The sequence below is a fragment of the Myodes glareolus genome, chromosome 3 (assembly GCF_982192425.1).
Source record: "Myodes glareolus chromosome 3, mMyoGla1.1, whole genome shotgun sequence".
NCBI classification, from domain to species: Eukaryota; Metazoa; Chordata; class Mammalia; order Rodentia; family Cricetidae; genus Myodes; species Myodes glareolus.
In genome coordinates, this window is record NC_142028.1 from 103,399,268 (window position 1) to 103,410,991 (window position 11,724).

The following is an 11,724-nucleotide window of genomic DNA, read 5'->3' on the forward strand; positions in this document are numbered from 1 at the left end:
AAGTGTTCTCTGCAGTCCCTTTGACCCCACAGCTGGTAAACATGTTACCATTGTGGGTGTAGCCAATATAGTAAGAGATGAAGTGTGATTACTTTACTTGTAGGGCAAAGGCATTGATTCTTCTTCTAGGTAAATTTCTTATTCACAGTTGTTCAGGAGCATTTGTTGAACACAACAGGAAGCAATACATGTGTGTTCTTATGTAACATATACAGTGCAGCGAATTTTCACAGAGTAAATGCAGCATGCAAAGCTTCTCTCAAACTCAGCAACAGAATAGTTCAGGCATTCCAAAGGCTCTCTGGAGCTCCTCCCTTGGTCCTCCCAAAGGCTCCCTAGAGCCCCTCCCCTGGTCCTCCCAAAGGCTCCCTAGAGCCCCTCCCCTGGTCCTCCCAAAGGCTCTCTGGAGCCCCTCCTGTCATCCATAATGGGTTAGGATAACATGGGTGGTATCTGTTTCTGCTTTGTGTATTCCTAAATTTTCTAAATATTTCATAATTCTATGTTCAAAACATTGACTTTTTTAACATTTAACGTTTTGTCTACTAGTGTTTTGCCTACATTTATGTATGTGCAACCATGTGCATGTCTGGTGTCCGCAGAGATCAGAAGAGTGTTGGAACCCCTGAACTGAAGTTACAGGTGTTTGTGAGCCACTCTTGTGGGTGCTGGGAGCCAATGCTCATAACCACTGAGCCATCTCTCCAGCTTCTGGAACTTTTTTTTTTTTGAGACAGGGTTTCTCTGTAGCTTTGGAGCCCATCCTAGAACTAGCTCTTATAAACCATGCTGTCCTCAAACTCACAGAGATCCGCCTGCCTCTGCCTCTCAAGTGCTGGGATTAAAGGTGTATGCCACCACCTCCCAGAAATGTATTCTTTTTTAGGAAGAATTTTATTTCTAACTGGGGGTCTTCTTACATCTACTAAATGTAGTCATAGTCTTTTAGGGACTAATTGTTTTAAAAAGGTCTTGAACTGTCATCTCTCCCTACCCATTTTAGTAGAATGTTCAGTTAGTGACTTGAATTGGTTTATTTAGTATGAGAAGTAAAAACAGTCATCTGTCCCTTTGAGGATTTTATTTTAAAGTCTTCCATTATCTTTGACTTACTGAATTGACTAACAAACAGTTTGGTAGTAGTTGTAATGGTAAAAATAAAACAGGGACATTCCCCGAGGGCTGGCAGTGGGCTGCGGGCCATGACTGGGCAGCAGGTCCCAGGCAGGGAGCTGAGCAGCCCATGACAGATCTCAGCTGGTCAGCAAGTCCCACAAGGAGTCATGGTGCATGAGAGGCAGAGATGGATAGGCATGCCATGCAGAGTGACGTTGGATATTTATTTAGTGGGTTATGGAGAGGAAAGGGAAAGAGAAAAAGGAGAGAAGGGGGAAGAGTGGAGAGAGGCAGAGAGAGAAATAGAGATGGGGAGAGGAGAGGAGCTACCTCTTCAGAAGAGATGGGAAGGAAGAACTCATGGGCAGGAAGTGGAAGAAAGATCTGGAGAAGAGTGGGTGGGGATTGTCTCTTAAAGGGACAGGACAGACCATTACAGTAGTGTTGCAATAGGACCTTGTGATAAATAAGAATGTTTATCCCTTTGTTCCACTTGGTTCCATGTTTGAATCTCCCATTTCCTTCTCTTTGCCTTTGATGTCTGTTGCTTACACCCACACTTTTTCTTCTTTATTTCTTCAGATCGTGAACCTTATAGAAGAAACTGGACACTTTCATATTACAAATACAACATTTGATTTTGATCTTTGCTCGCTGGACAAAACTACAGTCCGTAAATTACAGAGTTACCTGGAAACATCTGGAACGTCCTGAGGATACAACAACTGGATGCATCAAAAAACTTATTTTTTTTTGGTTGTGATTTTTTTTGTTGTTGTTGTTTATATGAAAACACTCAGAATGATACAACCAAAAGGGAAAAAAATAAAAATCAAACAACCTTCAGCTTTATTTTTCTTTAAAGCCAGTCATCATCTCTTGATAAAGGAGAGGTTACGCAAACCAGCCTCAGAGGACGCGCCTCTCCGAGGAAATCCCAGGACGAGTTAGCCTGGCTAGCCTTGAAAACACGCAGACGCAACACAAGAAAACCTAAAGAATGTGTATGGTACCATGGATCTTTCTGTGGTGGTTCATTCCACAGGATGAATGCATATTCAACACACTGCCTTATTACATAACTGATCTATTTATTACCACATACAGATAAAGTTGTGAGGGGATGACACCACCAAACATTACAAGCACTTGGTCCCGTGGATTCTCTTTCAATGCAGCGCCCTTGCCGTCCCAAGCCCAGTGACCTTACTCGTATACCGCGCCACTTTCCACCAACTTTTTTCCAAGTCCTTTAACTTGTTGCCGTCTATGTTTGCCACCTTTGTCTTTCCAGTTCCAGGACACACGTATCAACTGGGGGGACCAAATAGCCACCTCGATTTTATTCCTTGTGGTCTTTTTCCTAAAAGTTGAGGCCCAGTCCTTGGCTGTATCCATGTAATGATCTTGGACGTGGTAGATGTACCAAATAGGATCATTGGAATTGCTGTCTAGCCTTAGTCAATAAACCTGTAGGACTTTGTACAAAAGTGTACCTGTACTGTCCACAGTCCAGCATTGTCGAGCTGTCGCCAACACTCCTGTGTCTATTTTACTGTTGCAATACTAGGCGAAGGTGGAAGTATAGGCATTCCACAGAGGCATCGTTTTAAAAGGAATTCTGGTCCTGTTTTCTAAAACAGCAGTGTAGACACTCTTAATTTGGATCTATTTGCTAGGGAGTCTTTCACCTGTCTTCAGCTGCCAGTGTGGTACTCATTTCTTCTTAGAAACAAAACAAAAACAGGAATCAGTTTTGGGGGATTTTGTTTTCTTTCATTGCTTTTTAATTTTGGGTCTTTTTTGGGGGGGTTGTTTGCATATGGTTCTCTTAGACTCTCTTATATTTGTAAATTAAAACCTTTCTTTGGGGAAAATTCTTGGTTATTCTGCCATGACAAACTATGTATTGACTTGTAGATTTGGTATCTGTTGGGTCTCTTTCTGATGTTTCTTGAAGGATTTCCTGTATAGGTAAAGGTAAAAAGGGTTGGGATGGGGGAAAGTCTTGTCCTTGTTGTTTCTTTGTTTTGAAATTAGATATCTGTCCTGTGGCATGCAAAAGAAGGCAAATTATTTTCAAAAGAAAAAGAAAAAAAAGCAACCAAAGTACTTCTGGTGTCATTATTCTACACTCTGTCAAGGAAGAATTCAGAGTTAGAGCAGCCACCCTTCCAAGCTGCTGCCAGAACTCAACTGAGAAGAAAAATGAAGAAATACTTCTGGATCCAAAGGTTCGCCACTGGATCGGCCTTACGAGAGTCTCTCCCTGTGCTAACAGCCTGGTCTCCCCCACATTTGTTCCCACGACAGATGCTGTCCTTTCATTGAGAGATTAACTAGTGTCTGTGCAGAAAATGGTCTTCCCAGACCTGCTCTTTCAGGCGGTAATGTAAATGCAGATTAATAATGGAGCGATTTCTGCATTTTAAAAAGGAGATTTTTTTACACTGTTTCTTTCTATCCAAAGAAACTATTTTTTCTTTTTTTTTAAAAAAACAAAAAAACAAAAATGATAATACAGCCATGGTCTTTGTAAATTGCTTTCCTGTGATGTCCTAGAGGGCAAGTGCGTACAGTTTCAAGAATGTTCTGACTCCTCATGATGATTGGCATGAGCCGTACTTGAAGCATTTGGTGTGTAGTCCACTTCTTGGTGTACAGTTGCATAGATATATTCCCTGTCATTGTGGACAGTAGGTGGTTGGACTGTGTGGTTTTAGTTGTGTTTTATTTCTAACTTCACAGGTGAAAAGAGAAACAATGTTTCCAACATTCAAAAATCTTTTTAAGTTTCTAACTGCAAATCCACATATTCTTAAACTAGAATTGGTTTAACTAATGTATTTATATAATTTAACTAGAAACGTACATAGGCAGTTTGGGCCATTTTTATTTTTTGTAACCAAATTATGTGGTGAAATAAGATTTGGCTTCTTTTGTTCCTAAAGTTACAGAGAAACTAAGATAAAAGATTACCCCGCCACCTGACGCCCAAAGAAATCAAATTTAAAGGGGGTGCGGGTACGAAGAAAGGCAGCTATTGTAATGATGACATTAGAGCTACAAGAGTAACTCATGAAGATGTCTCCAGAAAATCATGAAATGTAAGTTTGTACATGGATAGCAAAATTCAGAACAACTTCCCAGCATATTACTCAGACAACAAAATTGTTTTCTGTAAGACTCTGGCAGATTAAGAGTCATGCTCTAGAGTTAGCCTTCTTTCAAATGATTGTCCTGCTCGTAGCGTGTGGTTTGAAAACACAGAAATCGTGAATCCCTCGGCTCATCCCATGCGTCTCTGAAGCAATCCGCTCCCTCCTGCCACATCCATGGACACTCACTTTTGAACCCTGTTCATATTTTGACACATGTACCCTGACAGTGGCTTTGGTCTTTTAAGCACAAGGGGAAATGGCAGGGTTTTATTTCATATATATATGGATATATATATGTTTTTGAAATAAAATTAATTGGGTGAATGTGAATATGGTTTAAACCAGCAAGGGTATGATAAACTATCATTAAATTTTTTCTCCTGTGATTTGAGGAGGAAAAAAACTATGTACAGATCTCTCTCTCTCTCTCTCTCTCTCTCTCTCTCTCTCTCTCTCTCACACACACACACACACACACACACACACACACACACACACACACACTTATAAATTAGCTTTTGATTTTAGATTTGCAACAAGTATGTTTGTGTGTGTATGAGGGGGCTTCTATCTTAGGATACACCAGTCATGTTAGCAAAACAATCTATGCAGTTACTTCATATCATCACGCAGTCTACCCCCTCTCTTAGGTGACATAGATATATCTGTGTCAAAATTAGGGAAAGCATCGAAGGAGATGAGCTTTAGATAAAAAAAAAAGTTAAAAACTTGTTAAGCAAACCTCTAAACTGAATGATTACCTGATTTGTGGAAATAGCCAATAAATTTGGGGGTTTTATTTTTCTTTCATCCAAATCAATTGTACCTTTTGCAGGTATACCAACCTAAACTTAAAAACAACAATTATTAGGTCTATGTAACATCCCATTCACCATTTCAAGCCCTACAAATGTAGTTACACACTTAAGAGTGTTTTACTCTTAAATGCTTTAGCTCTACCTATATAATGAGTTGGTTGTTCAGTGTTGAAATGGTCAGTGTCTGTGCTTGGTGGCTTGTGTTCATTTTTCTCGCTGTGGAAGTGGTCAGCTCTAGGGTAATTTGCTGTATGCTTATTACTTTCCGCCGTTAGCGTTTTTGTGTACTGATGCTATGTATTCCTATATTTATATATATGCATATATTATCAGAATAATCTTGCTTTGGACTGTTGCTCTCAAGCTATGACTATGATGGAGAGATGACAACAGCTGCAGAGAATGTGGCGGAATCCATTCCCACGGTGTAGGTTAGTCTTGGGCTGGAAGTCTCCATCCTTCCCCCTCTTCTGTTTCCTATGATGCTCTTTATTATGTAGGCACTGCCATCCTGAATATTCCTTGTAAAGATGCCGTCGATTTCGAAGGAAGACAAAGCCACTGCTGTCTGTAAACTGTAAATATGTATTTTGGCACTTGTACTCCAGTATTCTGAAAGCAGAGTTATGATGGAAATGCTGACAGATCCTTGATGGTGGCCAGCGCTACCCTGCAGTGCAAACATAAATTAAGTAAAAATGTATTCTGAGATTAGTGGTGCAAGGCCAACATGTTTTACAAATCTGTCAGTATCTTTCTCATGGAGTGTGTATGTGTAGTTATGTTGAAAGATACACTGTGTATGTGTGTACATGCTTTTATGTGAACTACAAGGCACACGAAAGATGTATTTCCCATCTCTAAAGCCCATGTTGAAATGTTAAGTGCGGATGGACAGAAATAGGTGTTTTGCTTAAATTCATACCTAATCTATTGTGACTCCTTTTTTCTTTTTTTTTTTTTTTAACAATGTGTAGTCTTTGCAGATTCATTTGCTCAGTCTAGTGTCACATAAGGGAGAATAAGTCCTTAGCCTTTCCTCATAAAAAAAAAATGTGTTTCTAAAGGAAAATAGAGAGATTGGAGACTCCCAAAGAACGGACCATGTACCCCAAACCACCAGAGTACTGAGGCCATCCTCACTTACCTTCGGGTGCCCAGTTCCTAGCCCTGTTTCATGTGTCCTGAAACCAGTACATAGTTTAAGCTCTGTAAAGAATCATCAAGAAACGGCATATACATTGTTTCTTTTTCCTTTTGCACTGTCCCTGTGGAAGGTCCTTCCTTGTAAACTCTAAATTATGCTATAGCTAAACAAAGTCAGCCGACAAATTCTATCATTTAATTAGCATGGAGAATGCTGCTCTGGTTAGGCAGGAGGGGCGAAAATCTATAATGCATTGTTTGACAACTAACCGAGGAATTGGATGTGATAGTCTCCTTAGAAACAAAGAGATTCATACTAAATTTTAGAAGCTGGCCTTCTTTCATTCAGGCCGACAAGCCATTTAGAGGATTATTGTGGACTGCCTTGGCTCTCAGCTGGAAACAATCAGAGGTGTGGAAGCCTCCGTCCCAGATGGGCTGACATGAGAGGAAAACTATTGACCACTCCTGAACTGCACAGACTTCTGTTCTTCCAGGATAGATACCCATTTGTCTATTGGAAGTAATGGCTTTGCATCTTCTCCAAAGAAAGAGCATCAGGGAGCTACTGGAGATGGCTCTGGTACTGTCCCAAAGCCCTACTGGGAATGTGCTGTGCCATAGAGTGTCTCAGTGTGCCTGTTGGTCCCAAAGCAGTACTCCATTTGGGTAGGCAAGGATACCCAGAGGGGATTGGAAGATCAAGGCCCAATGCCCAGACCCCTGCGGGTGGTAATTCAGAGACACACTGTCCAAAACTAGTGTCCTGTGTTTTCCTTACTAAGAGCAAAACAGTTAAAGGTAGTTTGTTGGTTTTCTTGGCAGGGTACCACCCAAAGAGAAAATGCTGGGTCCATTTCAGTGCAATTGCTTCCTCTACCACATAACAGTATCCACACCTTCGTATTTAGAGGCATTTCCAGTCTTTCCCAAAGGTGGTAAAGTCGCCCTTGCGTCTTAGCTTAGTTCTCTTGGTCTTAATTTCCATTTAATTAAAGAAGGGTAACCAATACTGTCCCAAGAGCTAGCCAGTGAAATACATGACAAAAACCAAAATCACTCCCATGATTGTAAGTGGGCCCTGTGGCTGTTCTACACCACACCCTGAATGGAAGGGCTTTTTGATTCCACTTGTATAATAATGGGGTGATTATTGTGGCCCTAGGCAGGCCGCACAGAGTAGGTGGCTGGGACCAGTGAGAGCCACGGAGCACAGGCAAAGCCACTTGCTCATTTCCCCTGGTAACCATGGCTGCTACACAGCATGCAGCCCCCACCACAAAGTTCTGTACATTTCAAAGGGTAGGAAGGGATAAATCCAGGTCATTAAAGGGAAATAATCAAAGCTATTGAAAAGATAAAACAAATGAGACACACCAACGGGGCTGTCTGTGCAAGTAATAAGGTTGAAATGCTCATACTGATTTCCAGGCAGAGCCACATTCCTCACACATGTGGTTTGTGTATCTGCGTCTGGGTGGGTGGTCTGGGGGGAGAAGTGCTAAACGCGGCAAGATGGCTTAGTTTCTGAGCCGTGGAGGGAAGCTTTGAGGCAGGCGCAGCCCATGGCATCTGCAGTCCCTGTAAGAGAAAGAAGCTTTCCTTCTGCTTTGTTCCAGGAGAGAAGGTTTGAGCGTGGTGTATTCATGCACAGCGAGCCTCTGTGCAGTCCATCAAAGGGTTGGCGTATGGGGGGTTGAGTGAGTGAGTGTCCTGGAGCCCTCCCTGCCCTGCCACAGCTCTAGGGGTGGCATGTGTGGCGTGGAACTGAACTCTGTTTATCCCACTGTATCCCCTGGGTGCTAGGAATGCCTTCAAAGTGATAACAGTTTTGAATAACACCTTAGTTTAGATAAGACAGACATATGTGGTCATCAAAGAGCCAAAATGAGTTACCCTCATGCAGATGCCAAGGGAAGCCTTCTCAATCTAAGACAAGAGGGCTCTTAAGAGGAATGACCCGTCTGGACTCCTGAGACAACCAACAATAACTTTGACAGCCACGAATCCTGCTGGTTGTGTCACTTCCTAAATGTCCCTCAGAATCCCTATTTATTTTGACTTTTATATACTTGAGTGAAAAATCATTATTTTCCAAATTTTATATTTATTTACTGGGAGCTCCCAAGGGCTAGGACTGCTGTGCTCACTACTGGGGCCTGGAACAACTTTAAGATAGAAGTGTGGAAGCGTTTTGTGAAGAAATTTTGCATTTAATAAGTTTGGGAAGACTGCCCAATATTTAAACCTCTCAGAAACTTATGGCTTAGGAGTCACGTGCTCCAGCTGAACGTGTTTGACCACAGTACAGCATTCCCAAAGGCACACACACAAGGCAACAGTAGACACACAGGTTATTGGCAGAGGTTTTGCTTCTAAGGGAAAACTTCCTTGCTCAAAATCATTTTAACTATGTTCTTTGCAATTGTATTTACAACTTCATTTGGAATGGTCGTGATTAAAAAGAACATAGCAGTGGACACGTTCAGAAATAGATATCTACACTCAATTGCCACTTAAATTATTCTCCAAACTGGGATGCTTTTAGAATAAAGTTTTTATTTATAGTCTTCCTAAGACAAGGCAAGGAAATGGAGGCTTTTGACAAACCAGGATACTGTGCCAAGGAGCACCCTTTGAAACATGCTAAACTGAAGCCTACCCTTTGATTTCTTTTTGTCCTTTTTGGCACATGTTTGAGGGAAAGTGGACCAGACCCTATAGGGAAGAAAATACCTTCTTTACCTGCTGCCAAATTCATGATTGATATCCCTGTAACAAATATTAAGAGGGGAGCATAACAAATTTACTAAACCTTTCTGTGGCTTGGGAACCCATACAAATGACCCACAGACCCAGAGAAAATTAGGTTTTTATGCTTACATTCAAAGCACAGGCAGTTGGAGTATAGAAGGGAGACTGAACACAGTCAGTTATACCTGATAGCAATGAACTGGGGAACTTAGCGAGGTCTAATTCAGATTCATCGTGGCCTCCACCTATTGGCCAGGATCCCTCTGGAATGGTAGTCTTTTGTGACCATGCTTCCAGAGAAAAGGGTGGGGGTCAAGTGAGAGATTCTTTGCCTCTTTTGTTTAGTATACCCGGTACAACAGGGTCATATTTGCAGGTAAGGGGTTCTCACCCCAGCTGTCACCCATACAGTAATTTAAAGTGTCTCCCTCCTAGTAAAGGTGCCCTAGGGTCAAAGGTTTAGAGGATGCTTTCAGTACTGCCAGAAAGCCTTAGCTCTTGACATATTCAGTGGCCTCTCATTTCTGCATCCCTGCTTGTGTTAGCTACCTCAGTAAGTTCTAGATAGAATCTGAGCACCAGGCTTGTTTTCAGGAGGAGGCATTCCTTATTTGGGATCCTGTTTCCAGAGCCCTACTGCCTGTTGACGCTGTAGTCATCCTCCTTACACTCAACGCTTTGGCTGGAGTTGCTGCCTTATCGTTATCGCCTGCTGGGTTCTCTGCTGATGCTACATCTATGCCACTGGCAAGATTTGATCCAGCGCCACTGGGGTTGTTTAGTTGGCATGTCCTCACACCGTGAGCGCATGTCCTAGAATTTCGCTGTTCTCTGCTCCGTCACCAGGCTATGCTATCTGATTTTATTTGACATTTTAATGGTTCTCAGTTGCATAAGCATAATTCCCAGCTTAGAACAAGCATTCAAAGAATGCCGAGCCAGTGGATAAGCGACTTAAAAAAAAAACAAAACAACAAAAACCTCACATCCTTGGCTTGCAAGAAGGTTGCTACCCTGATGGCATTCCCTGCTTTCTCTTTCCCCAAATCATCTCCCATATTCTGTTATTATACTAAACATGGGGCAGTGTGCAGACAAAAGCCATGGGCACCTGAGTCAGAAAAGCCTGGGTTTGCATTCTGAGCTGTGTAACCAGAGATGTACTTTTCTGAGCTTTAGTTTGCGTACCTATGAGATGGTATTAATGTGGTTTTGAAGATTTGGGGGAGGCCAGGCGGTGGTGGTGCACGCCTCTAATCCCAGCACTCGGGAGGCAGAGGCAGGCAGATCTCTGTGAGTTTGAGGCCAGCCTGGTCTACAGCGTGCTAGTTCCAGGACAGGCTTCAAAGCAACAGAGAAACCCTGTCTTAAAAAACCAAAAAGAAGACGGGCGGTGGTGGCGCACGCCTGTAATCCCAGCACTCGGGAGGCAGAGGCAGGCAGATCTTTGTGAGTTCGAGGCCAGCCTGGTCCACAAGAGCTAGTTCCAGGACAGGCTCCAAAGCCACAGAGAAACCCTGTCTCAAAAAAACCAAAAAAAAAAAAAAAAAACCAAAAAGAAAAAAAAAAGATTAGGGGTTTTTGGTTTGTTTAACTGTGGTTGGTCCATAGCAAAGTACTCAACAAATGGCACTTATTTATTTTATATTATGGTAGTAGAGTTTGACAGGAGTCTTCTATCCACCTTTCTTTGTGTAAAACTGCCATATTATATGCTGGCACTGTTTATCATCAGACCTTAAGTAGATTTAAGCCTGAACGTTAGCCTGTTGTAGTATGCCACATTACCAGCCGCTGTCACTGCCCTTATACACACACATGCACACACACACACACACACACACACACACACATTATTGTGGAGAAGTCACTGTAATAGGCCTCTGCTCCTCTGGAACTGTGTTTTAGCCCATGGAAAGGAAAGGAATCCATAAACCAAGCACTTTGCGTGTCTCTCTAGCCTCAGAGTTAGGTGACCTCTGACAGAGTGGGACACGTTTCTACTGCTTAAGCTGGGTTGCGAGGGGAAAAGATGGCAAAGATGAGGTCCTCACCATCCCACTTTCGCTTAAATGCCACGTGATATATTGGTTTCTCTGTGTTAAATGTTGTCTGGCTTCAGTTCTCTAGGGTGGAATCCATGTCCTCACCTCTTCCAGCCTCCCGAGCCCTTCCCTCCGCCGTCAGAGCTCACAGTGTGACTTCCTCCAGCGTTTCTCTAGATCTCATCTATTTCCTTCTCCTCCCACTAAAGCTTGGAATACCTTAGGACCACTCAGATAATCAGGAAAAATAGCCCCACATCAGGATTAGCTTCTGTCCCTTGGCCATGTAAGATATTACATCCATCAAATCTGAAGATTACTACATGGCCATTGGGGGAGTTGTTTTTGTGTTAGGGAAATGTCAGGGTGAAATCCTCATCTCTTTGGAAGTTTGAAAGTAATGTCTGTTAAATTACTTAAGCAGAAGTAAGTTATTTGCTCTACCTTAAAAATGAAAGCAGTTTGCTATTATAATTGTTCAGGACATTACAGTTCATGACTGTAACTATGGTGATAATATTGTCAGTAATCGGAGACAATCCATAGGCATCTTCAAAGGTCTTTTAGGGCTCTAGCTTGTTGACGTTCCTCAGTCACTCAACAGGCACTCACGGGTCTGACCATATGCTAACCACTATCCTTTGGAGTTCGTGACCGTAGAGCTGCTGGGCCTGAGTATTCCCT

At 42.3% G+C, this 11,724-nt stretch overlaps 1 protein-coding gene across 3 annotated transcripts in view; it reads left to right on the forward strand.

Moving 5' to 3' along the window:
• Mllt3 (MLLT3 super elongation complex subunit) overlaps positions 1-1,962 on the forward strand; it is a 265,674-nt gene extending 263,712 nt beyond the window's left edge. For all 3 annotated transcript variants that reach the window (XM_087904864.1, XM_085686236.2, XM_048453051.3), the window contains one exon: positions 1,699-1,962. In XM_087904864.1, coding sequence (XP_087760990.1) covers positions 1,699-1,830 — 132 coding nt within the window. In that variant the 3' untranslated portion in view covers positions 1,831-1,962. The remainder of the gene's footprint in view (positions 1-1,698) is intronic.
• Positions 1,963-11,724: the final 9,762 nt, after the last annotated feature.